This window comes from Somniosus microcephalus, chromosome 25 (assembly GCF_052327205.1).
Source record: "Somniosus microcephalus isolate GS21.2 chromosome 25, FLI_Smic_1.0, whole genome shotgun sequence".
Classification (NCBI taxonomy): Eukaryota; Metazoa; Chordata; class Chondrichthyes; order Squaliformes; family Somniosidae; genus Somniosus; species Somniosus microcephalus.
This window is the reverse complement of record NC_141011.1, coordinates 44,425,280-44,453,008: the sequence shown is the minus strand read 5'-3', so window position 1 is coordinate 44,453,008 and position 27,729 is coordinate 44,425,280. Positions and strand designations below refer to the sequence as shown.

General features: G+C 46.3%; 1 protein-coding gene and 1 long non-coding RNA gene across 6 annotated transcripts in view; one reads left to right on the top strand and one right to left on the bottom strand.

The window, feature by feature from the left end:
• The window catches only part of espn (espin), a 190,267-nt gene extending 178,116 nt beyond the window's left edge, over nt 1-12,151 (bottom strand). Inside the window, exon 1 of one of the 3 annotated variants that reach the window (XM_085967296.1) lies at nt 11,658-12,151. In XM_085967296.1, coding sequence (XP_085823422.1) covers nt 11,658-11,951 — 294 coding nt within the window. In that variant the 5' untranslated portion in view covers nt 11,952-12,151. The remainder of the gene's footprint in view (nt 1-11,657) is intronic. The other 2 variants (XM_085967294.1, XM_085967295.1) reach the window with 2 other exon arrangements.
• Nucleotides 1-26,234, top strand: part of LOC147100748 (uncharacterized) — a 45,067-nt gene extending 18,833 nt beyond the window's left edge. For 2 of the 3 annotated variants that reach the window (XR_015073559.1, XR_015073557.1), the window contains exons 4-5: nt 16,557-16,685; nt 26,161-26,234. This is a non-coding gene — a long non-coding RNA (uncharacterized LOC147100748). Of the gene's footprint in view, nt 1-16,556; nt 18,446-26,160 lie in introns of those variants that run through there. The other variant, XR_015073558.1, reaches the window with a different exon arrangement.
• Nucleotides 26,235-27,729: the final 1,495 nt, after the last annotated feature.

Sequence of the window (27,729 nt, the reverse complement as noted above, 5' to 3'; positions counted from 1 at the left end):
AGCCTGGGGGTAGAGTTTCCGCTCATTTACTCTAGTTTTATTAGCACAATCCGGGCGAAATCGGGCGAACCAGCGCAAAAGATCGTGGAAGTTTAAACGCGAGTAAGCTATGGCCAAAACCACTTAGGTGCGTGTTTTCCGTGACCTTTTACACTGGCGTAAGGTTGAATTCGCCCGGATCAGGCCCCGCCCACAAAACTGGCTACGTCTCCAGGTCAACATTGTGAGATTCCACCAATTGCGCTGGTTCGGGAAGACTCTTCAAATTGCGCTCATTTTCTCTTGCGCACAGGCACTAGTCGACACATTTTAAAAGTTTTTTCATATCAAAAAATATTTAATTTACTAAAAAACTGACTAGTGTACTAATGAATCAATTAAATGGTTCAGTACAGTTTTTTAAAGTAATTTTCAGCAATTTTAGTTCAGGTTACTCACAGGTGGAGGACTGGACACTTATTAAAAAATACTTATATTTAGTGATAAACCCATTTTCAGCTGTATTAATAAAACTGCCTCTTAAATACATCAAGAAATACTTTCTAATGGGAAAAAAGAAATAATTACGTTCTATTACATTGCCAATTGCATTGGTTTATGGAAGATTTTATGTTTGTGATTATGCAAATTAATTTTATCGGAAACTTGAACTGTAACATAAACAGCACAATTTCAAACGCATTTTGGACGCAATTTCCTGCTTGCGCCCAAAACGCAAGCTCTACCCTCTGGAGTGTAAGTCAGGAGCCAAGGCCCGAATTCAATGCCAAGCAAAGCGAAGAGTACCAGTGATCATTGTATTGATTTCTTTGTGGGTTCAATGACGACACATTGATGAAAGAGAATGTCTTTTTATCTAAAGTTTGTTTAACTAAGTTAACAGCATTACAGGAGACACCATCTTAGAGATCCATCTAAAACGAAACTAAAACTAAACTGTCTCTCTCACATGCCCTCTGCTGGTAAGGCATAAATAATCAAACAGGCAAATATGCTGGTAAGGCATAATAATCAAACAGGCAAATACCATCACTATTTGCTGATATCATTACATCTCCCTTTCTTAAAACAAAAGTATTTTACTTTTATCTAACAACATGTATTCTTTGTATTACTCTGCATTTTAACTGTAACACTTAATGAACTTACATTATCATTATCAAGGTTTTTTAACCTTGTTTTGTGTGTTCACATGAAATATGTAAATACACTAGAACTTGAAGAGAGAATAAGATAACATTACTTCCTTCTATAACAAGAGTCCTTAAACTTGCTCAATGAGTCTCTCAGGAGGCTTCACGTGTCTTGAGGATTTTCTGATTGATTGTCCTTGAATCTGAGTTGTTGCCTCAGATGACGAGTTCTCAGCTGTGTGATCAGGTTGTTCAACAGTATCAGTCTTTTGACCTGCTGTGTGATCAGGTTGTTCAACAGTATCAGTCTTTTGACCTGCTGTGGCTGGTCCCATGAGAAGATCCCTACGATTTCTTCGCAGAACAGCACCCTCATCTGTCTGAATGGTGTATGATCTTGGTTGGACTTCACTCAGGACGGTTCCCTTCTGAGTCCATATGTTTGTTTTGTCTTTGAACCTTACTTGGTCACCTGTGTGGAGTTCAGGTAGGTTTTGTGTTCCTCTGTCATAGTAGTACTTTTGCTTTTCTTTCTGTTGCTCTTTGAACTTCCTCACTTTCTCCCCCTCTTTTGTTTTCAGGAGGTTCTCCGGGATGGGTAGGATTGACCTTAGCCGACGTCCTATAAGGAGTTGGGCTGGTGACTTACCACACTCGAGCGGCGTTGTGCGGTATACAAGCATGCTCTGGTAGAAGTCAGTTCCACTGTCTTTTGCCTTGTACATCAGTCTTTTCACATTCTGTACCGATTTTTCCACTAGTCCATTGGACTGTGGAAAGTGAGGACTTGACGTTGTGTGGACAAAGTCCCACTCTTTGGCAAAGTGTCGGAAACTTGCATTGTAAAACTGGGGTCCGTTGTCTGTGAAGACCTCGCTTGCCACGCCATGTCTGGAGAATATGGCTTTCATACATGTTATCACAGCATCTGCAGTGGTGGTGTACAGTCTACAAACCTCTGGATACAGGGAGTAATAGTCTATGACTACAAGATAGTCCTTCCCTTGACATACGAATAGGTCAGCGCCTACCTTCTGGTAAGGTCTGTCTGGCGCTGGGTGTGGCTTTAGTGGTTCTACCGGATTGCTTGCTCGATATTTCAGGCATATTGTGCAGTTTGACACCTCATTTGTCACATCTTGGTTGATTCGTGGCCAGTACATCACCTCTAGTGCTCTTTTCTTACACTTTGATTCCCAGATGTCCTCCATGGATCCTTTTTAGCATCTCTTTTCTCAGACTCTTTGGGATAACTATTTTACTTCCTTTGTAGATGATGTCTTCGACCACTGATAGTTCCGCCCTGCAGTTCCAGTACTCTGCCATGTCAGGTGAGCAGTCTTGCTTCATGTTGGGCCATCCATCCAAGATGCTTTTCCTCAGTCGTCTCAGTGTTTCATCTTTATTTGTCTCAGTCTTTATGAGCTCCATTTTTGCATCTGCTATGGGCAGTGCACTTGTGATCATGTCCACGTAGGCGTTCACTTTTTCATCCATTTTGGTGTTTGCGGGCTCTCCTGGGTCAACAGCTCTGGACAACGTGTCTGCTGTATACATCAGCTTACCCGGTGTGTATGCAACATTCAGTGTATAGCGTTGCAGCCTGATCATCATTCTTTGTATTCTAAGCGGACAGTTATTTAGTGGCTTTTGGAACAATGCAATCAAGGGCTTATGGTCAGTCTCTACACTGATTGCTTGTCCTGACACAAACTGGTGAAATCTTTCACAGGCGTATGTGATGCTGAGCAGCTCCTTTTCTATTTGAGCATATCACGTCTCCGCGTCTGTCATTGAGCGCGATGCATATGCAATAGGTTGCCAGTAGTCATATTTTTGCAGAAGAACGGCACCGAGCCCACTCTGTGATGCATCTGATGATATCTTGATGGGTCTCGCTGGGTCATAAAACTTCAGAACTGGTTCCTCTGTGAGCAGTTTCTTTAGATCGCTCCATGACTTCTCATGCTCATGATTCCATTCCCATTCTATGTTCTTTTCAGTTAGTCGTCTCAGTGGCGCCATCTTTTCTGAGAGGTTGGATATGAATTTACCCATTTAGTTGATCATTCCATTAAACCTCTGCATGTCCTTTTTGCATTGTGGCTTTGGCATATTCTCAATGGCGGACACCTTTCTGGGATCTGGTCTGATGCCCTCACTGCTAAGGATATCTCCCACGAATGTCAGTTCTGTCACCCCGAGCTGGCATTTCTCTCTATTCAGCTTCAGGTTTGTTTTCCTTGTTGCTTCCAGCACTTTTTTCAGTCTCTCGTCATGCTCAGTTCTCGTGGTTCCCCATACTATGATGTCATCCATTGATGTATCAACTCCCTCCAGGTGCTCATAGATCATATGGATAGTTTTGTGATACACTTCAGGAGCTGAGGCAATGCCAAATGGTAACCTTAGGAATCTGTATCTGCCAAATGGACTGCTGAACGTGCGCAGTCTTGAACTTGCCTCGTCCAGTTTCATCTGCCAAAATCCTGATGATGCATCTAACTTGCTGAAATACTTTGCATTTGCAAATTGTGACATGATTTCCTCAAGTGTAGGAAGCTTGAAGTGCTCTCTCTTTATTGCTCTGTTTAGATCTCTTGGATCCAGGCAAATTCTGAGCTTTCCATTCTTTTTGTCCACAACGACGAGGGAACTCACCCATTCAGTTGGCTCATCTATCTTCTGAATCACGTTCAGGCTTTCCATCCTGTCCAACTCTGCCTTCAGTTGCTTTTGAAGAGCAAACGGAACTTTTCTGCATGGATGTATGACCGTTGGCATACTTTTATCTACTCTGATCGTGTGTTCTCCTGGAAGGCAGCCTAGACCCTTAAATAGGTCGTTGTACTCTTTCATGAGTTCATCATAGACTGTCTCTCCTTCGCTTTCCACAATGAGGACTCTCTTTACCAGGTTCAGTCTCTCACAGGCTATTAAACCTAGTATGGCTTGCACATCCTTTGGCACCACGATTAATGCTAGCGTGTGCTCTCTGTCCTTGTGTGTCATTTTGACAATGCATCTTCCTTTCACTGGTATATCAGTACCTGAGTATCCTGTCACTTTCACTTTTATTCCATGTATCTTTGGTCTGGGTCTAATTTTCTTAAAATCAGTCTCTGATATCACATTAACTTGTGCTCCAGTATCCAATTTAAATGGAATGTGTATGTCATTCACTTTTAGTGTCAACATCCAGTCTCTTTTTTCTTTTTTGTTTTCAGACACAACATCCACATAGAACTCCTCTATCTCGCTTTCATCTACTGTATGGACCTTGCTTTGTTGCACTTGGTCCTTACAGCAACGGGCATAATGGTTGTTTTTGTTGCAACTATTGCATGTTTTACCATATGCTGGACACTTTTTTGGTGGCTGCTGTGTACCGCATCGACTACATGACTTTCGATTGCCCTTTTCATTTTTGTTCGCTGGCCACGCCTCTTTTTTCACATTGGCGCTCTTTTTGTTAAACGGTTTGTGTCCGTTCATTCTCATTGCATCCACGTTGCAGCTACTGTCACTGAACAGCTCCTTTGCCTGCGACTTCACAGTCTCTGTAGCCCTACACAATGCTATGGCTTTTCCCAGGTCTAGATTTTGCTCTCTTAGCAGTCTTTCCCTTAGACCATTATCTGGAATACCACACACCAGTCTGTCTTTTATCAGCGAGTCTGTCAGTCCCCCCAAATTCACACGTTTTGCTTCTGTTTCTCAGTTCAGTCACGTACTGATCAATAGTCTCTCCCGTTTTCTGTACACATGTGAAAAATCTGTGCCTCTCAAACATCACGTTACGTTTAGGTATGCAGTAGGCCTCAAACTGTTCCATTATTTTATCCAGCTGCATTTTGTCTCCATCAGCAGCGAATGTGAAGTTATTATACACCTCCAGCGCTTCATCACCCACGACATGTAAGAACACTGACGCTTTCATTTTATCACTTTTCTCGTCAGCTCCGATTGCCGCTATATACAACTCCAAACGTTGTTTGAACCTCCTCCAATTTTCAGCCACATTACCTGTCAACTGAAGCTTCGCCGGTGGGTGTAAACCTTCCATTTTTTACTTCGTTAGCTATTCTCCAAAGTTAAGTAACGATGTTCTCTTTTGGCTTGCTAATATGTGGAGAGCTGATTTAACTTCAGATTTTTCCTCTTCATCTCTTTCAATCACTTCTGACACCATGTATTGATTTCTTTGTGAGTTCAATGACGACACATTGATGAAAGAGAATGTCTTTTTATCTAAAGTTTGTTTAACTAAGTTAACAGCATTACAGGAGACACCATCTTAGAGATCCATCTAAAACGAAACTAAAACTAAACTGTCTCTCTCACATGCCCTCTGCTGGTAAGGCATAAATAATCAAACAGGCAAATATGCTGGTAAGGCATAATAATCAAACAGGCAAGTACCATCACTATTTGCTGATATCATTACAATCATGTCCTCCAGGCACTCTCACTCAGCTTCCTGCTGCCATCCAGTCAGACCCTGGTGCGAGATCCAGGCTGCATTTACACTGTAACTGCGGTGTTAATACAAAGCCAAACCACTTCGGAGAGTTTAGGAGACAAGGCCACAAGATCGGAGGGGATAAAATCTGGTAGCACCTGGCACAATGCCCGCCCCCACCCACACTGCAACTCTGCCTCACCTTAACCCACAACTCTTCCACCAGCACCACACGCACACACGCATGCAGACACTGACGGGCTTTATAAAGACCCGCTGCAGTTTTAAAATGCCCATACCCCAAGAGCTAGCTGTGTATTCCAGTCCATGCAATGCGCTGATGCTGCACTATTGCATCGAAAGTTGTCTACTTGAACTAAATATAGACGCCTTTAAACCTGCCATAATACAGCTAATACCACAGCAGGGCATCGGCTTATTGCTGGATTAACAATCCATGCCTGATGAAAGGTCATCGACCTGAAACGTTGACTCTGTTTCTCTCTCCACGGATGCTGCCTGGCCTGCTGAGTTTTTCCAGCGTCTTCTGTTGTTAATCCATGCCTGATATTGTTTCATTTCTCAGTCACACGTGTATCTAGCAAAATAGTGCAGGTATTACACTCAACCTCTCACAATATAGTATTCTTTAATACTACTGTATATTGTGGCGCATGGGAACACCACCACCTCCAAGTTCCCCTCCAAGTCACACACCATCCTGACTTGGAAATATATCGACCGTTCCTTCATCGTCGCTGGGTCAAAATCCTGGAACTCCTTCCCTAACAGCACTGTGGGAGTACCTTCACCACATGGACTGCAGCGGTTCAAGGCGGCAGCTCACCACCACCTTCTCAAGGGGCAACTAGGGATGGGCAATAAATGCTGGCCTTGCCAGCGACACCCACATCCCACAAATGACTAAAAGAAATATGAAGTAAGTTACAAATGGTTTGAAACAATATTGAAACACTGCTCCCCACTTTGACTATGCTTTCAGTCACCTCCTTTTCTTTTATTGGGGGACTTTTTGCTTATGTTGAGCTTCTAGTTTGATTGGGCCATATGGTGCCCTTTAACGGGACACTTGCTGTGCTGATTCTTGTTTGCTTACTTCTCCTCAATGCCCGATTCCTCTTTGTAAACTGGTTTTTGCCAAGTTAACGGTTCTACACAAGTGCAAGTTGCATCTGACTGAAAACGTTTTCCGCTCAGCCGCTCAACTCTGCCGCATCTCGCAGATTGACCTACTTCTCCCAGCTGGCTCTAACCGGTTCCTAATTGAAACATAGAGGGTGCATTAATAAGTTCTCACACACACGCACACTGCAGTCACTGGACAGTGATCAGGTGTCGTAAAGCTGGCTGTTTCCCCACCCCCAACCTCCCCAGCCCAGTGCGGCGCGAACACCGTGAGTCACAGCTGAAATGAGCTTTGACTATCCAGTAATATAGATGGAGATACATTGCGCTGAACTTGATTATTTGTTCAATTTTTCCTCCCAAAATAGCGATGCTTCAATGGAATAAAGAGATTAATTGATTTTCTATCTCAGAAATACATTTTGAGACAATAATCAATCAAAATAGATTAATCTTTAGGGGGTCAAGTCAGTTAAAGAAAGACTTGTATTTCTATAGCGCTTTTCACGACCTCAGGACGTCCCAAAGCACTTTACAGCCAATAAAATACTTTTTGAAGCGTAGTCACTGTTGCAATGTAGGAAGCGCAGCAGCCAATTTGCGCACAGCAAGCTCCCACAAACAGCAATGTGATAATGACAAAGTTTTAGTGTTGTTGATTAAGGGATAAATATTAGCCAGGACTCCGGAGATAACTCCCCTGCTCTTCTTCGAAATAGTGTCATGGGATCTTTTACATCCACCTGAGAGAGCAGACATCTCGGTTTAACGTCTCATCCAAAGGACGGCACCTCCGACAGTGCAGCACTCCCTCAGCACTGCACTGAAGTGTCAGCCTAGCTTTATGTGCTCAAGTCCCTGGAGTGGGACTTGAACCCACAACCTTCTGACTCAGAGGCAAGGGTGCTACCAACTGAGCTGACAACTATAATTACAATATTTAACATTTTGGCATTCCTGCCTCACTAGGCAGCATTGTAGTATATATGGTTTGTGCACTAGGGAATGAGGACTTTAAATGAGAACACGTAAAAATATAATTAAGATCTTGACGTGACCTTAAATAGATCCCAATTAGTCTTGTGTTTGCCACCTGACCCCAGGGGCACCTTCCAACAGTTCCAACTGCGTCAGCGATAAGCATAAATTGAATTTCAGGGGAGCAATGTTCTTGTGCCTTCTGATGCTGATTAAATAACCATACAGGAGAAGCAAATCTCAGCATTTCCCAGATGATGGTCAGATCCTTCCTGCATTTTTCACCTGTCATTTTTCTGCTTTCTTAATGATTTCCCTACTAAGGAAAGTATGGAGGCTGTAAAATTGCTCCAGTATCACACTCCAGAGACTTGAGCACATAATCTACGCTGACATTCCCAGTGCCAGTACTGAGGGGGTGCTGCACTGTCAGAGGTGCCGTCTTTCGGATGAGACGTTAAACCAAGGCCCCGTCTGCCCCTCTCAGGTAGACTTAAAAAGGTCCCATGGCACTGTTTCGAAGAGCAGGGGAGTTATCCCCAGTGTCCTGCCCAATATTTGTCCCTCAACCAACATCACTAAAACAGATTATCTGGTCATTATCTCATTGCTGTTTGTGGGACCTTGTTGTGCGCAAATTGGCTGCTGCGATTCCTACATTACAACAGTGACTACACTTCAAAAGTACTTCATTGGCTGTGAAGCACTTTGGGACGTCCTGAGGTTGTGAAAGGCGCTATAGAAATGCAATTCTCCATATTCCAAAAAGGATATAGAGGCACTAGAGAAGGTGCAAAAAAGGTTTACAGGAATGATACCGGGTTGTATCTTTTTTCTGTAGAAAAGGGAAGGCTGAGGGGTGACCTAATAGAGGTCTTTAAAATTATGAAGGGATTTGATAGAGTAGACATAGAGAAGGTGTTCAAAACTACGGGTCATAAATGTAAGATAGTCACAAATAAATCCAATAGGGAATTCAGGAGAAACTTCTTAACCTAGAGAGTGGTTCAAATGCGGAACTCGCTACCACAAGGAGTAGTTGCGGTGAATAGCATAGATGTCTTTAAGGGGAAGCTAGATCACTACTTGAGGGAGAAAGGAATAGAAGGATATGCTGATAGGGTGAGATGAAGTAAGGTGGGAGGAGGCTCGTGAGGAGCATAAACACCGGCACGGACCAGTTGGGCCGAATGGTCAGCTTCTACACTGTAAATTCTATGTTATTCTATGTAATTTATAATCAGTCCATATTCTTGTACTGAAAGATGCTTTAAAAAATCTCTTCCTATTTTACTTCAATCATTCTCCCTTGTCCTCCTAGTTGTTGGAGGTAATTACAGAGTAAATAGCAGAGGTAGGAGGAAGTTACAGAGAATAACAGAAACATGAAGGAGTTACAGAGACAGTAACAGAAAGGTACGAGGGAGTTTCAAAAAGATAATGGAACAGTAGGAGAAAATCACAAAGGGATAGGCAGAGGGGTAGGAAGAAATGACTCAATGATTAGTTTATAGGAGGGATAGAGCAACATAAAATAAGGGGCAGGTAGGAGGGGATGAAGGAGATAATAATTAACTGATTGAAGGAAATTGCACAGAGAATATGGAAGGTTGCGGGGAGTCACATAATGGGTGGGAGTCAGGAATTGCAGGGAGCCGGAGGAGTCGCATGTAGAATACTGAAATGCAGGAAGGATTACACAGAGATTAACAGGATACAAGAAAGAATCACACAGGGAAATGGAATCCAAGAGGGAATTACACATAGAAAAATGTAACACTAGAGGGAACTGCACAAGGATCAATGGAATGCAAGAGAAAGTAACAAAGAATCCTGGAAAACAGCAGGAGATTACATAAGGAATAGAGGGGAGCTGTTACTCAGTTCCTCCCCTATTTCATTGCAGTGTAAGAGCTTGGTTAAGAAAACAGACCCTAGAAGTCTCAATCTCATGAAAGGTCTTGTGTTTGTTTTATACTCTAAAGGCCAAGCACTATCCCATTCAAATGAGATTAACAGGAGAAGCACGTTAGGGAGTAACTACCCAACTCTTGATATTCCTAACTCTTTCTGAAGCCCACATAGGCTCCGTCAGGACACAGTTCATCCCCTACCTGTTGTATACTGAGGAAACGATTCATGGCACAGTTAACATTAGTATGAAGCACATTCAAGGATTTGGATCCCTCTCAATATTCTGGTTTGAATGGTCATCATTAGCCGTTACCCAATGTATATTTTTACTATCATTAGCAGTATAATGAGCATGATTATGATCATTGGGAAACATTAGAACTGTGTAGGGATTTATTCCCATCAAAGGATCCTGTTACCATCACAGGGCGCTAACTCTTTATTTACGATCAGAGGCCTTTAGGAAAAATTCGAGTGACCTTTCCCCATCCAGCGGGCCCTGTGCTTGAGATCAGTTTCCAACCCCCAGCCCCACTGCCGCCCGCTCCTGCCCCCAGCTCCCATCCCCACTGCCCCAGCTCCTGCCCCCAGCTCCTATCCCCACTGCCCCAGCTCCTGCCCCTCTGCCCCAGCTCCAGTCCCACTGCCCCCAGCTCCAGTCCCACTGCCCACAGCTCCAGTCCCACTGCCCACAGCTCCAGTCCCACTGCCCACAGCTCCAGTCCCACTGCCCACAGCTCCAGTCCCACTGCCCCCAGCTCCTGCCCCACTGCCCTCAGTCCCACTGCCCCCAGCTCCTGTCCCACTGCCCTCAGCCCCACTGCCCCCAGCTCCTGCCCCACTGCCCCCAGCTCCTGCCCCACTGCCCTCAGTCCCACTGCCCCCAGCTCCAGTCCCACTGCCCTCAACCCCACTGCCCCCAGCTCCTACCCCACTGCCCTCAGCCCCACTGCCCCCAGCTCCTGCCCCACTGCCCTCAGCCCCACTGCCCCCAGCTCCTGCCCCACTGCCCTCAGCCCCACTGCCCCCAGCTCCTGCCCCACTGCCCCCAGCTCCTGCCCCACTGCCCTCAGTCCCACTGCCCCCAGCTCCTGTCCCACTGCCCCCAGCTCCTGCCCCACTGCCCTCAGCCCCACTGCCCCCAGCTCCTGCCCCACTGCCCCCAGCTCCTGCCCCACTGCCCTCAGTCCCACTGCCCCCAGCTCCAGTCCCACTGCCCTCAACCCCACTGCCCCCAGCTCCTACCCCACTGCCCTCAGCCCCACTGCCCCCAGCTCCTGCCCCACTGCCCTCAGCCCCACTGCCCCCAGCTCCTGCCCCACTGCCCTCAGTCCCACTGCCCCCAGCTCCTGTCCCACTGCCCCACTGCTCCTGCCCCTCTGCCCTCAGTCCCATGGCCCCAGCTTCTGCCCCACTGCCCTCAGTCCCACTGCCCCCAGCTCCTGTCCCACTGCCCCACTGCTCCTGCCCCACTGCCCTCAGCCCCACTGCCCCCAGCTCCTGCCCCACTGCCCTCAGTCCCACTGCCCCCAGCTCCTGCCCCACTGCCCTCAGCCCCACTGCCCCCAGCTCCTGCCCCACTGCCCTCAGCCCCACTGCCCCCAGCTCCTGCCCCACTGCCCTCAGCCCCACTGCCCCCAGCTCCTGCCCCACTGCCCTCAGTCCCACTGCCCCCAGCTCCTGTCCCACTGCCCCACTGCTCCTGCCCCTCTGCCCTCAGTCCCATGGCCCCAGCTTCTGCCCCCCGCTCCTGCTCCCAGCTCCTGCCCCACTGCCCCCAGCCCCACCGTCCCCAGCTCCTGCCCCACTGTCCCCAGCTCCTGGCCCAATGCCCCCAGCTCCTGTCCCACTGCCCTCAGTCCCACTGTCCCCAGCTCCTGGCCCACTGCCCCCAGCTCCTGTCCCACTGCCCTCAGTCCCATTGCCCCCAGCTCCAGTCCCACTGCCCCCAGCTCCAGTCCCACTGCCCCCAGCTCCTGCCCCCCGCTCCTGGCCCACTGCCCTCAGTCCCATTGCCCCCTTACCTGTAACTGACAGCCCCCCGAGGCCAGCAGCCACTGCAGACAGACCAAGTTGCCGGTGGCCGCCGCGTCGTGCGCCGGAGTTGCGCCATTCTTGGCTCTCTTATTCCCGGGCAATTTGGCTTCCTCCACCAGATACTGGAGAACGCCGAGTTTCCCGGAGCGAGCGGCGTGATGGACCGGAGAAGCTCCGAGGTGGTCGGTGACCTTCTGGTGGATCAACCCCTGACTCTGCAACTCTTGCAGCGTTTGGAGATCGCCGTTCTTGGCAGCGACCAGGGAGAGGTCCAAAACCATTTTATATGTTGTTTATTTTTTGTTAAATGATTAATTCCAGATTTTCTTCCGCTGTCTCACTTTTTACGCCGGACCATTTTACACCGGCGTCTGTTCCCTTGCAAATCCCTCTGGGCTGTGCCATGCTGAATATTTAATCACAGGAGACTTGAATAATCTATGAAAGAGGCGGCACCGGATCAGGCACAACAACAGTGAACAAACAGCCATCTCTTCACTCCCTAAAGCGGCAGCGCGCCGCTCAATATTACCTGTCAAAAGTTTGCAGTACATGGACCCGCTCTGTATAGGTGGATTCAAACTGGTGTTCAATTCAACTGCTCGGCGTTTGGTTTTTATTGAACTGTCCTTTCGAAGTACTCATTTTGAGTTGAACAACCTTAAATGGTCCAATTATGCTAAAAGAATTTTATTTATCAAACTCAATTGTAAATTCATCAGCTCCAGGGTGTGCTGGATGCTCCTGTAAATCTCGGGGAAATAAAGCATGGCATCACAAAAGGCTTTGTAGCCCCTTAGTTTTAAAATTCTCGTCCTCCTGTTCAAATCCCTTCACGGCCTCGCCTATCTCAGTGACCTCCTCCTGGCTCTACAACCCTCCGAGAACTCAGCGTTCCTCCAACTCTTGTCTTTTGTGTATCCCCCACCATTGGCGGCCGTGCCTTCAGCCGTCTAGGTGCTAAACTCTGGAATTCCTTCCCATAACCTCTCTGCCTCTCTCTCCCCCTTTAAGACCCTTCTTAAAACTTGGCTCTTTGACCAAGCTTTTAGTCACCTGTCCTAATGTCTCTATCTCTGGTTAAGTGTAAATTTTAGTCTGGTTAAGCCTCTGTGAAAGACACTGGCATTTAGTATATCAGGGTAATAATTACCATTGTTACTGTGTTGCAGTGGAGCAATAATACCCATTAGCCCTGTGACATAGTACGAGAAAGATGACCTTGTGATATACGAGTAATAATTGGCTTTAGCACTGTGCTATCCTGGAGCAATAATGGTCTTTAGCATGGTGCTGTACAAGGGTAATAATGGACTTTAGTGCTGTGCTACACAAGGGTAATAATGGGCTTTAGCATGGTGTTATACAAGTGTAATAATCATCTTTAGTGCTGTGTTATACAAGTGTAATAATCATCTTTAGTGCTGTGTTATACAAGGGTAATGATGGACTTTAGTGCTGTGCTATAAAAGGGTAATAATGGGCTTTAGCGCTGTTATACAAGGGTAATAATGGGCTTTAGTGCTGTGTTATACAAGGGTAATAATGGGCTTCAATGCTGTGTTATACAAGGGTAATAATGGGCTTTAGTGCTGTTATACAAGGGTAATAATGGGCTTTAGTGCGGTGCTTTACAAGGGTAATAATGGGCTTTAGTGCTGTGTTATACAAGGGTAATAATGCACTTTAGTGCTGTGTTATACAAGGGTAATAATGAGCTTTAGTACTGTATTATACAAGGTAATAATGGGCTTTAGTGCTGTGTTATACAAGGTAATAATGGGCTTTAGTGCTGTGTTATACAAGGGTAATAATGGGCTTTAGTGCTGTGTTATACAAGGGTAATAATGGGCTTTAGTGCTGTGTTATATGAGGGTAATAATGGGCTTTAGTGCTGTGTTATATGAGGGTAATAATGGGCTTTAGTGCTGTGTTATACAGGGTAATAATGAGCTTTAGTGCTGTGTTATACAGGGTAATAATGGGCTTTAGTGCTGTGTTATACAGGGTAATAATGGGCTTTAGTGCTGTGTTATACAAGGGTAATAATGGGCTTTAGTGCTGTGTTATACAAGGGCAATAATGGGCTTTAGTGCTGTGTTATACAGGGTAATAATGGGCTTTAGTGCTGTGTTATACAAGGTAATAATGGGCTTTAGTGCTGTGTTATATGAGGGTAATAATGGGCTTTAGTGCTGTATTATACAAGGGCAATAATGGGCTTTAGTGCTGTGTTATACAAGGGCAATAATGGGCTTTAGTGTTGTGTTATACAAGGGTAATAATGGGCTTTAGTGCTGTGTTATACAAGGGTAATAATGTGCTTTAGTGCTGTGTTATGCAAGGTAATAATGGGCTTTAGTGCTGTGTTATACAGGGTAATAATGGGCTTTAGTGCTGTGTTATACAGGGTAATAATGAGCTTTAGTGCTGTGTTATACAGGGCAAAAATGGGCTTTAGTGCTGTGCAATTACTTCGAGCAAATTAATGAAATGTCAAATAGCATTGGAAGAAAAGCAAAGTATTGCAGATTCTGGTTATCCGAAACAAAAACAGAAAATGCTGTAAACACTCAGCAGGTCAGGCAGCATCTGTAGAGCGAGAAACAAAGTTAACGTTTCAGGTCAGTGACCTTTCATAACAACTGGAAAAAATTAGAGATTTAACAGTTTTTAAGCGAGTACAGAGCCAGGGGAAGGAATGGGGGGTGGAGGAAAAACAAAGGGAAAGGTCTGTTATAGGGTGGAAGGCAGGAGTGATTAAATGATAGAAGGGATGCAAGGCGAAAGGGTGTGTTAATGGGATAAGTAAAGAAACAAAAGATGGGTCTCGCGGAGCTTTCAGTGATTGCAGCAGGATCATTCTGGGGAAAGTCAGCCTGGGGCCCGACGTCTGATTGCTATCCAGTGACACCTGGTGGAAGATGCATGTGTGTGCAAGTCGGGTGGAGACAGGGTTCGGTTTAGCTGCATTCCCCTCTATATTCAGTGATATTCACTGTTCAGATTCACATGTGAAGGATGGCTCTTTGGGTGAGGTACCGTAGGGATAGCACCTCCCTTCAGGAGCAGCGAAGAGAACATCGGCCCAAAAGAATATAATGGCACAATTACTTTTTTTTAAAATTCTTTCTCGGGATGTGGGCGTCGCACAGCAAGGCCGACATTTACTGTCCATCCCTAATTGCCCTTGAGAAGATGTTGGTCGGCCTTCTTCAACTGTCGCAGTTGGTGTGGTGAAGATACTCCCACAGTGCTGTTAGGGAGGGTTTTCCAGGATTTTGACCCAGCGACGATACAGGAACGGCCAATATATGTCCAAGTCAGGGTGGTGTGTGACTTGGAGGTGATGGTGTTCCCGTGCCCCTGCATCTGTGTGTGAAACTGTTCCTTTACAAGGTCACGGCTCCTGTTTCAGAAGGTTTAAAAATGAAGTTTAAAAAGTCACTACCAGCATTCAATTTAAAGTTTGTTCTGAATATTGACGTTGTACTGCAGCCAGTACAAACTCTGGTTAGAATATCTCCCCAGATGGTCTTACATTAAAATTGACACACAGTCTAATCAGAGACTTCACTCCCCAGTTATACTGCAGTTATATGATGCAAAATGCAGATAATATATTTAAGTGATGTTGATTGAGGGATAAATATTGGCCAGGACACCGGGGAGAACGCCCCTGCTCTTCGAAATAGTGCCATGGGATCTTTTATGTCCACCTGAGTGAGCAGACGGGGCCTCGGTTTAACATCTCATCCGAAAGACGGCACCTCTGACCGTGCAGCACTCCCTCAGCACTGCACTGGGAGTGTCAGCCGAGATTTGTGCTCAAGTCCCTGGATAGGAATCCTGCCCGACTTCATCCCCTACCTCTCCCAGGGGAATTGTGGTCTATTATAGTCCCCCCAACCGGAATCAGCTAAATCAGTACAGACCAGGAATTGAGACTGGAGCCTGCCTGATCTGTAGGCCTCAATAGTCCCCACCATTTACAGCGGGCGCATTGGTGTTACCGCGATCTACCTGCTGTACGCGGTGGATGGGAAAGCCAGTCTCTACCCGCCGTGAACCTGGCTGGTCACAAAGATACTGACTGGTGTTGGGTGCAGTTTCCACTCTGTTCCTGTACTGGGCTAGAGAAGCGTCAGTCTGCCAGCAAGGAGAAACGTGTGGGAGAGACACATGGAGGTTAAAGAGGTGTGAAGAACTGCCTGAAATAGCTGGCGGGTTTGATACGTTATAAATGGCACCTTTGTAACTGACTCCGAGGGTACTGGCAAATGGTTAGTGCCATCTGCCTGATATAGGCGGCTTCCCGTGACAAGTGCGAACGCTGTAAATGACGGGGGACTATACTGCATCAAATGGTGCATCTATACACCGAGCCATTGGCGCAGCACATGCTACAGGCTGTTTCAATACTAACGAGCAGCCTGTGGCTGATACATGTACACACATTGTTTAAGAGTCGTTGTTTAAAGAGGGATCATCATTGCTTTGGGCAGGCTGATGAACAAAGAAAGCACCTTTTTCATCACTCGTTGATGTGAAGGGTCGCACTTGACGTGCAAGCAGTTGGTCATGTCCTTGGGTGTAGGCCTTATTTATTAATGGAGATTTATGTTGGTGTCAGGGAGCTGGGAGACCAGCAAAACCGGCATATGCAAAGGGCCTAACGTCTGTTTTTAGGCAGCATCTCCAGACGCCTGAAGTGGCGTCGGACGTTTATCAGGTATCCTCGGGCCGCAGGGCTCAGCCTTGTGAAATTGTTCATTTTTGCACCTGTTTTCCATCTGGAAAATTTCTACCCCAAAGTGTTTGTCTGAGTGTAAATGTGGAGTTTTGTTTTTCTTGTTTTAATCATTTACATGATTTTTTTTTCACAGTATACATCGGCCGTTCCTTCATCGTCGCTGGGTCAAAATCCTGGAACTCCCTCCCTAACAGCACTGTGGGAGTACCTTCACCACACGGACTGCAGCGGTTCAAGGCGGCTCACCACCACCTTCTCAAGGGTAATTAGGTTGGGCAATAAATGCTGGCCTTGCCAGCGACGCCCACATCACAGGAACAAATTTTTAAAAAGTACACTGTCGTCAAGAGAAGTTGGCCAAGGAAAGATGTGCTCATTGCATAACAGAACAACAGAAGAAATAGGAACAGAAATAGGCCATACGGCCCTTCAAGCCATTCAGTAAGATCATGGCTGATCTTTTACCTCACCTCCACCTTCCTGCCTGATCCCCATATCCCTTGATTCCCTGGAGTCCAAAAATCTATTGGAAACTGTCTTGAATATACTCAACGACTGAGTATCCACAGCCCTCTGGGGTAGAGAATTCTAAAGATTCACCACCCTCTGAGTGAAGAAATTTCTCCTCATCTTAGTCTTAAATGACCGACCCCTTATCCTGAGACTGTGACCCCTGGTTCTAGACTCTCCAGCCAGGGGAAACAACCTCTCAGTATCTACCCCGTCAAGCCCTGTAAGCATTTTGGGGGAGAAATTCAGTTGCTTTGCGCCTCCCATTTGAGGGGGCGCTAATGGGACGCAAAGCAACTAGCGACTGGGCGCGGCACCACTAACGCCTCCTGCGAAATTCAGCAGGAGGTTAGCGGCGGCGGTAGCCGGTAGCGCCACGCGGAGCTGCACCTCCAGTGATGACGTCATCGCTGTACGCAGTGCCCCGCTCGCACCCTGGCCACAAACTTAGCTCACACCTCCTGACCTACCGCCGGATGCTATGTCCGACAGGGTCAGGGGGGACGTTCTTGCGGCTGGGGCGGCGATAATAAAAGGGCAGTTGCCAGGCGGCCATTTTTTTTGGGCCGCCTGCCAGCAGCTGCCCCGTCTCGCCTCCTCCTGCGGGGTGCTGGCCGCGATCCGTCAGCCTGGCACCCCTGGTGAATGCCGGGCTCTTTTGCCGGCACGGTCCAGCAGGGCCCACCGCGGTGTGCGCTGTGCTAGGCCCCTCCCCTTTAATCAGGGGTGGGAGACCTGTAATACCGCGGCACTACGTGCCGGTGCGTGACGCGTGGCGTTGCTACACGTATCGCCGTGATATTCCATGGGAACGCCCCAAGAGGGAGGGGGAGCACTTCCAGTAGCGCCCCGCCTCCTGCTTGAGGCGCTACCATTGAATTTCGGGTGTGGGTGCACTAACTTTTTGGGACACTAAAAGCCCCGGCGAAGTTAGCGCCCCAACGGGAGCGCGAGCCAATTTCCCCCCCCTTATCTTTGCACTCTTCTCAAAGATTGACAATTAGGGTTAGCCCCTTCAGTTATTTATAATGTTCAGTGCTTAAAGGATCATAGCAGGATCTCAGTGCTATGCTGCAGGTAGATTTGATTGCTGGATTTCCTTGGAGACCTTTGAAAATCCATGTACAAACATCAAGAGTGCCTGCAGTCCCTAAAGTTTACCACTGAGTGGCAGTGTTCTCCAAGAATTGAGGACGTTTGCAATCTTAACCAAAACCGTAGAAATAAACTGCAAAGGCTGGAGATCTGAAATCAATACAGAAAATGCTGGAAATGCACAGCTTGTCGGCATTTGAAAAGAGTTATGAAAAAAATTGTATTGTGGTACAGAGTTTGGACAAAGATCCTCGACTGAAATTGTTAACCTGTCTTTTCTCAGAGTATTTCCAGAATTTTCATTTTCGATTTCAGTAAAGCCTAATTTCTTGATGGGATCCATATTATCTATCTATCTATCTATCTGTCTGTCTATCTATCTATCTATCTATATATATATAAACCGGTATGCCTCTCTGACTGTCTCCCTGTCTGTCTCTCTGTCCGGCTATACAATCAAAAGTTATAGAGCATACCTACACGTATGTTATATCGAAAGAAACCTTATCGTTAGGGGACTCTTGTAGGCATATTTACTTTTTCGTCAGACAAAAATTGTTTGGACAGTATACAAAAAACATTCAAAAATCCACTCATTAGCGGTTGACCAATCCTACCTCTCATTAGCGTTGAGTGACGTGCTGCTTGACCAATCCTACAGTTCACTCACCTGATGGTTGATCAATCAGTGCGTCATGGGCGGGTCCTAATCCTCCAGTCTCCCTAAACTTTGCCGCCATTTTTTCCATCCCCACAGGGACAGCAGCAGCAAAAGAAACCCCCACATTGCGGCTCCCGATCCCGCTCCCGCCCCGCCGGAGCGGCAGGTAAGTTGGGCTCACTCGGGCCGTGCCTCGCAACCGCTGGGCCCGACACACACAGCGGTCGGGGGAGCGGCAGCGGCCGGCCGTCCTCGGCCCTGAAGCGCTAGGCCCCGCACGGCCGCTATCACAACGGCACCGGGCCTCAGGCGTTAGGCAGGGAGAGGGGAGGGAGGGAGAGGACAGCACAGGGAGAGGGAGAGAGAGGGGGGACAGACAGGGGCAGGGAGACCGCGCAGCCCAAAATTGCCCTGGCAACGCCGGGCACCCCTAACTAGTATTTGATATTTTGCTGGGAGTGTTTTTTTGAGTAATTCTCGGTCACCCTGTACACAAACTAGGGTTGTATCCCCTGGAATTTAGAAGATTCAGGGGTGATTTGATCGAAGTTTTCAGGATATTAAGGGGACAGTGACAGGGTAACACAAAGAATTCGACCCAACACAATCGTCGCTAAGCAAAAGGAAAAATATCTGTCATATTGGGCAGAAACAACAAAAACCCAAAGCAAACTCAATTGCTACTTGGCCCTAAACAGACAATACAACATAGCTGATTACCTGACCATGGTAAAGGATAACAAACTGAGAAGAACCTTGACAAGGTACAGACTTAGCGAACATAGCCTAGCGATCGAAAAAGGCAGACACAGGCAGACCAGGCTGCCAAGAGAAGACAGGATATGCTCTCACTGCAGTCAGGGAATAGTTGAGACAGAGATGCACTTCCTCACAGCCTGTGGAAAATATCAGGGCATCAGAGAGAATTTCTATCAAAAATTCTCACAAATATGCCCTGAATTCAGAAATCTGACTGACAACCAAAAACTCCCATTCCTACTGGGGGAGGAGAGAAGCTGTGTAACACTGGCGGCACACTATGTTACAGCTTGCCATGAACAGAGGGACAACCAGTAAACTAAGACAAGAGTATATATAAACAAGGCGAAAATATATTTATAAACTCAGGGATATACCTGTTTATACACTGTATGAATGGAACCGCGTTTATGTGTTCAACCATAAATGTATTTTGATGCTTTGGCAACATAAGATGTACCTTATCATGCCAATAATGCGATTTGTATTGTATTGTATTGGAACTGATGGGGTAGACAGAGAGAAACTATTTCCGCTGGTTGGGGAGTCGAGGACTAGGGGGCACAGTCTAAAAATTAGAGCCAGGCCTTTCAAGCATGAAGTTGGGAAACATTTCTACACACAAAGGGAGGTGGAAGTTTGGAACTCTCTTCCGCAAACGGCAATTGATGCTGGGTCAATTGTTAATTTTAAATCTGAGATTGATAGAATTTTGTTAACTAAAGGCATTAAGGGATATGGGGGTAAAGGCGGGTATATGGAGTTAGGTCACAGATCAGCCATGATCTCATTAAATGGCAGAACAGGCTCGAGGGGCTCAATGGCCTCCTCCTGTTCCTATGTACCTGTCCATCTTGGTTTTAGATTGATTTTACAATCAACGAAACAGGACTAGAAAGACTGTCTCCTTGCTCACATCTCTAATTATTCAGCCCGTGAGGTAACACCCATCAGGTACAACGTTTCCAGGTCTGTTTCATTCAATGGATGGGTGTAACAGCGACACTTGCGGCTTTGACAGCTCTCCTCCACACACCCATGCGCTGGAGACTAACCACATTAAACCAATGTTCCCATAGCAACAGTCAATGAGCAGCCAGCATTCTCACTTCAAATCAGCCCAATCAGCACCAATGCTGCACTTACCACCATGGCAACAAGCCCAGGACCAATAGGCTCTTTCCCGTCGCCTCCAAGAGACATCCGGGGTCAGATTTTAACTCCCCTCCGCCCGGATTGAAGCGAGATGGTGGCGGAGCTAAAATGGAGATGGTGGACTGGCCGCCCTTGTTCCCGCTCCGCCGCCATTCTTCCACTGGGTGTCTGCCCGATTCAAGGGGTTCACCAACCCTCCAGCATTGTCCTGGAGAATCCAGGAATTGAAGATTAATCTCCTGGACACAGCTGCGAGCAACCCAGGAGAAAAATCATAGCAGGGGGCGGGGGTTAAAAAAAAGTGTTTTTTAATATTTTCTTTGAAAACTTTTGTTTACTAGCTATAAAAATATCAGTGGACGGGGAATAAAGGCTGTTTGACTGACAGTCACGAATCATCCAATTGGGTAACGAATAGTCTGTTCGCTTTCCAATTGGCCGTTGGAAGGTGGGTGCCGCGGTGATGGACATGTCGGGCGACCAATGGCGGGAGTGTGGGGGGGGGGCGCGGTTGTAGGCGGCAGGTCACATGATGAAACCTCCAGTAATGTGTCCAAGCAGCGTTGGCGACCCGACTGACTCAGGTTGGGAGCTTTATTAACCTGTGCAAGTCGGGGTCCTCTGACGTACATCGGACTCATTTTAACTGCCTGTTGGGGCAGAGCAGGAACGGCACAAGAAGGCCGGAAAGGTCAGTGGTGACACTTATTGTGGGCTCCATCCACCCCCCAGGTGGGTAGATGGAGTTAAGATGGAGGTCAGTCATGATCTTAATTGAATGGCGGAGCAGGCTCGAGGGGTTGAATGGCCCACTCCTGCTCCCATGTAATTTCATATCGACTGGGGATTGAATTCAGGTTCCTGGGTGTGTATGGCTCAGTACACTGGGCAGGGCTTTACCCTCAAAACTAGTCTTTATTTCCCAAGCGTGATCTATGTTAACAGCAGGGAGCTAGGAGAACAGTGCTCAAGTGGTGAGTCACAACCATGAGTGCCATGCTGCCCATTGTCTTTCAATGGTCCAGTAGAGATAAGGCCGACCTATTGTTCTATCCTTGGTGGGCACCAACTCTAGCGGCACTGTTTGGTTGGAGGATGGAAGAGACCAGGAGTTAAACACAGAAGGCAAAAGCCCATTCCATTCCCACCTTTGTGCCTTTAAAGCAATTCTGCTAGTCCATAATCACACGATAAAAATCCTTTATATTCGAGCACCGAAGTGTCAGTGTTCATCATTATTTGTCTGCCATTACTTTGGTCAATGTAACAATTTCTAATTCAGGATTTTCACAACTGCGACTTGTTCCAAACACCCAAATATTTGTCCAAACATGTTGCAAAAATCTTTTATTTATCAGCCGCTCTGATGGGGTTAATTCTCTTTCCATTGTTTCCGAGACTTCGGCACATGATGTCATCTATAGAGAGGGGCCCTGCCCAGAACTCTTGTGCCTCTCTGTGTCAGCATACTGCAAGCCAAACTTTCCTGTCCCAGCACGTTCATTCAGCACCGTACTTGCTCTTGGATGCACTTGCTCTCTGTACAAGACATTCGAGGGTGTGCAGCTCTGACGCTGCAGAAACAGGAGCCATGCGGCCTTTTTAAAACATCTTACCTCCCAGTTTCCTCCTCTGTTCCCCTGGAAGGTGGTGACTCTTATTGGGGTACGGTTCCGCAGTTGCTGGCAGTCACCCCCACCCCTCCTACCCCACCCCACCCAAGTTATTTTACTTCGCATGTCAGCTTAGACGGGGAAGTGATTCTAAGCTGTTCAACTGCAGTCGACTTCGCAACCAAGCTCAGTCCTGTTCTCACCTACACGTGCTTTCCCTAGTAGGGGTAGCTCGATAGCAGTCACCTCTCGGCGATTTTCCCCTTTCCCTGGTGCAAAGGCACTGAGGTCAGATGTAACACCCCAACTGCTGCCCCGACTGAGGTCGGTCACCCCAACGCTGACCAGCAATCGCACCTGGGATCATTCGGTCTGTATGACCCAATACCAGAGGGTGCCTTGACCCAATGGGTCCTGGGAGAAGCTCAGGCCTCAAGGAGCACACACACTTGTCCGGTGAAGACACAATTACCTTCGATGCGTCATTTATATGGGTGAAAGGCACGGACTTGTATTTTACTGTTGTAATAATGGATTCACACACAAGCGCTGTGTCTATAATCCCACGTTAAGTACATGTCTCGTCACAAAAACGTAATGAAATTATCAAGTCTTGTCACATCGCATCATCGTGTCACTAGCGCATAACGTTATCGAGACAAAAATAACACAAAACAAAAGCAGAAACTGCTGGTCCACCAGCATCTTAAAACAAAAATGGCTCTCTTAAGAGTGCTACAGGAAGATGCTGTCCCTTAAAGAAAAACGATGATGTTGCAAGTGTATCTAACAGTATCATGACCTCAATGTGGCACACAGCTGGGTCATCCGAATGTCGTCGTTTCCCTCTGATAATCTGAATACAATGTAACCTCCTGTTAGAACTGGCAGGCGTGGCTCAGTGGGTAGCACACTTGTCTCTGAGTCAGAAGGTCGTGGGTTCATGACGCACTCCAGGGACTTGAGCACAAAAATCTAGACGCTCTAAGGGAGTACAAGACATGAGAGGGTGTGCTGCTCTGACTCTGCAGAAACAGGAGCCATGCGGCACTGAGGGAGTGCTGCACTGCGGAGGTGCTGTCTTTTGGATGAGACGTTAAAACTGAGTATACTCTCTCAGGTGGACATAAAAGATCCCAGGGCACTATTTCGAAGAAGAGCAGAGACGTTCTCCCCAGTGTCCTGGCCAATATTTTTCCCTCAACCAACATCACAAGCAGATTATCTGTTTATTATCTCACTGTTGTTTGTGGGACCTTGCTGTGTGCAAATTAGCTGCTGTGTTTCCCACATTACTGAAGTGATTTCCCTTCCAAAGTACTTGAGTGGCTGTAAGGCATTTAGGGATGTCCTGAGGCCATGAAAGGCGCTATATAAATGCAAGACTTTCTTTGCTTTCTAGGACATAGGTTTTAGAAAGGCCATTCTGCTCATCAATCTTCTTACACAGCCCGTGTACAATCTACCCTATTACAGACACCACCTCAGTCATTGAATTGAATCTGAGGGAACGTTCTGTACAGACTCCCCGATCCCCACAGGCAATGGAAGCAAAATTCCAGAATATTTATCCATCTTCTCACCTTCACTATTCAAGCCATGAGGCTATAAGGAACAAGTCAGCAAATGCTGGAAATCTGAAACTAAAACAGAAACTGCTGGTCCACCAGCATCTTAAAAGAAAAAAGACCCAGTTACAGTTTGGGGGTTTTGGGGAGAGACATCTAGTGATGGGTTTCAACCCACAACATTTAACCTTGTCTATTTTCAGATGTTGGCAGACCTCCTGTGTATTGCTAGCATTTTTTTCCATTATTCAAGACTGCCCTGTTAGCCTCCAAAAACAATATGCCCCTCAGCCAGAAGCACAGGACCATCTTGATCTGACCATCTAGCCTATCCCTACAACCAAGGCCACCAATCTACAGTGTTTATGGACAAATGGATGGAATTGCAGAATTGGATACCACACCACCCCCAACCAAAATAAACACTGGTAAAAGTCACAGTGTTCCTGGTAATAAAATGAGAATTGGTCACCCTGCCTATAATCTCCAAGTATTGCCATGGTGTGCTGGTTGGGCCAAACAATAAGGTATTCATAGGGCCCCCTAGGGCAGTAAGTACATTTGTAAAGCATCAGCTGCCAATTTGTACTCAGCAAGGTCCCACAAAGAGCAACTGAGATGAATGACCAGATAATCTGTTTCAGTGATGTTGGTTGAGTGATAAATATTGTCCAGGACTCCAGGGATAACTCCTCAGCTCTTCTTCGAAATAGTGCCGTGGGATCTTTTACGTCCACCTGTGAGGGCAAACGGGGCCTTGGTGTAACGTCTCATCTGAAAGACAGCACCTCTGACAGTGCAGCACTCCCTCTTTGGGTGGTGTTGGTTAAAGGGATGAATGTTGGCCAGGACAGCCGGAGAGCTCCCTGTTCCTCTTCAGACAGGATCTTTGACATGAATTAGCATGCAGAGTCTCGGTTTAATACTCTCAGCCGAAAGACGGCCCTTCTGACAATGAGGAACACCCTCACTACTGCACTGGAATTTCATCTTAGACTATGCGCTCAGCCACTGGATTGAACTTTGAACCTAAGTCCTCTGATTCAGAGACAAGAGTGTTATCAACGGAGCCAAGCTGATCATGTCTTATGATCTGCCAGCTTTAATATAGAAAAAGCTGAATCACATCCTCAAATGGCAATGTCCTTGCAGCAGGTAGTGTTCTAAATGATCTTCCTCGTTCTGTGGTTTACGAATTCATGAGCCATGAACTTAGATAACAGCTTACAATGCTTGAAAGAGAGAGAGAGAGAGAAAAGAGTGTAAGAGAGAGAACAGAGTTAAATGCAGAGACACAATCAGTAGTTAAGATAGGTTCGTCTACTACCCAGCAACTACTCTGTACAGAAAACTCCTGACTAGACTTGAATCCGAAAGCATAAATGAGTCATTGGCTGGAGCCAAGAAAATTAGCACACACATCTGTCATCATTTCCCCGAAATCACTTTTTGCTTGTACCTTAATTGAACAGGAGCCTTTCATCTTACACTTGACATGCTGATTTGCAGCAAGTGCACAATGCAACACTCTTACCTCGTGAGTCCCTCTCCGGGACTCGAGCACAGAGTACTGACACTCCAGTGCAGTATTGAGGAGGTGCAGCATTATCAGAGCTCCCAGCCTTCGGACAGAGGCCCTATCTATGAAGGGGGAATGGTTCAGGTGAAAGTTAATGGTCCCATCGTGCTGTTTTTAAGGAAAAGAAAGACTTGCATTTATCTAGCACCTTTCACAGCTTTAGGATGTCCCAAAGCACTTTACAGCCAATGAAGTCCTCTTGAAGTGTAGTCACTGTTGTAATGTAGGAAATAGCAAGGAGTTCTCCGAGTGTCCTGGGCAACATTTTCCCTCAACTACCACCATCATGTGACTAGCTTCAAAAGCAGTTTAACTAGTCGACCACGTCATAGTTACTTGTGAGAAAGTATAAAATGGCTTCTGTTGCCTACATAACAATCTTGGCATTTCAAAGTTATTTGTTAGGAGGGGTTTTGCTAGAGTAAATAGGGATAAACTGTTTCCACTGGCAGGAGGGTCATTAACCAGAGGACACAGATTCAAGGTAATTGGAAAAAGAATCAGAGGCGGGATGCGGAGAAATTTTTCTCACAAGTTATTATAATCAGGAACGCGCTGCCTGAAAGGGCGGTGGGAGCAGATTCAATTGTAACTTTCAACAAGGAATTGGATAAATACTTGAAAAGGAAACATTTGCAGGGCCACGGGGAAAGAGCAGAGGAGTGAGACTAATTGGAGAGCTCTTTCAAAGAGCCGGCACAGGCACGATGGGCTGAATGGCTTCTATCTGTGCTGGATTATTCTATGATTCAATCAAAAAAAAGAGAATGTTAACCTGCCTCAATCTTTCTGTGCAGGAAGTCCAGGAAGCAGCTCGTTTAGCTAGTCTGCCTGCGTGGAGCAGAGATATAGTGAAAAAGAAACTGGATAAAGAAAGGTACATGTTGCTGAGATATCAAAAGAGATGTGTTTGTCTAAAATTTTAATATGACTGAAGCATTTTGCGATATCTAATTTAATGCTTTTTTTTCTTTCTCTTCCCCCAGAGAGCAAAAAAGGTTAGTGTTCTTTTACTAATTGTCTGCACTAGTGTTAAACAAAAATCTTAATTGTTGAAAAGGTAAACTCTATCTTTGGGATTTATTTGTATTGACTGCATTGCCCTCCCCCGTTAACCCGCAATACATCAACAGGGCAGATCGCAAACTCTTGTTTGTTTACGGAGGGTGAAGAGCCCAGATAAGTTGTGTTGGTTTTGTCACAATTAGTTCATGGGGACATTGCACAATGATTTGCTGTAGTGTGATTTACACCATTGTATTGTGGATTTATAAACTAAAAAAAGATTTGCCAACCGTCTTTTTCATAACAGGTCCCTATAATTCAAGGTGGTTGAGAGAGTGAATGACTCCATATTTACACAAAAAACATTATTTTCCAATATGACAACACAAAGATTATGGCAAAGGCTACAGAGAAAAACAATCAGGGTTAATGTTGCCAATAGCTAGCCATTGGGAAATATATATTTGAAAACTTTGGTTAAAGAGAAGATTGGGCTGGGCTGGGCGTCTCAGTGTTTCCATAGGAATATTGGAATTGCAAGACAAAAATAGACCAAGGTCCATCTAGGTTGCCTTCTACCATCCTGGAAGTCACATGACACAATGATAATGGAGTTGTTGACTAATCATAGCAATCAATCTCAATCAATTAGTCACAACAGGCCCAGACATGATGTGAAGAAAACCTCCAGTGGTGGAGAGCTTTGGGAACCACAGGTCCAAAGTCATCTTACCCTCTCAAGTCCAAAGCCAAGTAGCCCCCCAAGAGCCAGCACGGGCATGATGGGCCGAATGGCCTCTTTCTGTGCTGTGCAATTCTATGAGTCTATATGTGAAGTGCTTTGCGATGTATCTGAGAGCCATGAAAAGGGGGTATATAAACATGAGTCTTTCTTCCATGTGGATAGTCAATAGAAACTGGAGTGGTGTCACTAGGATGCTGATTAAAAGGAAGCCAGCTCCTGAGCAATGTAGCATTGACCTACAAAAGTACTTTGGATATCACTGGCCTTGTGATAACCGTATAGGTGAGAGCCATTGCTACATACGACAGTTATCTCCCAAAGCCCAGATCCTTTAATCTCATGGAATGGCTCCCTCTGCCTGGTACAGCTGGAATGTTATCAGCAGTAGTCCTCACTTCTAGCCAACACGGAACTGATAGCCACAAGATCAATCATATATTCGGATGAATCTGAAATTGACTTGACTATAAGTCAAATCAATTGTACTCGCCATGGACTAATCATTGATGAACCTACTTTTGGAATACTGGGGGGGGTGAAATTGGTCCTTAGCAGTAGCACAAAATGGCCGCCAGCGAATCATTCCACTAAAGTCAATGGAACAGAAAAGGCGGGA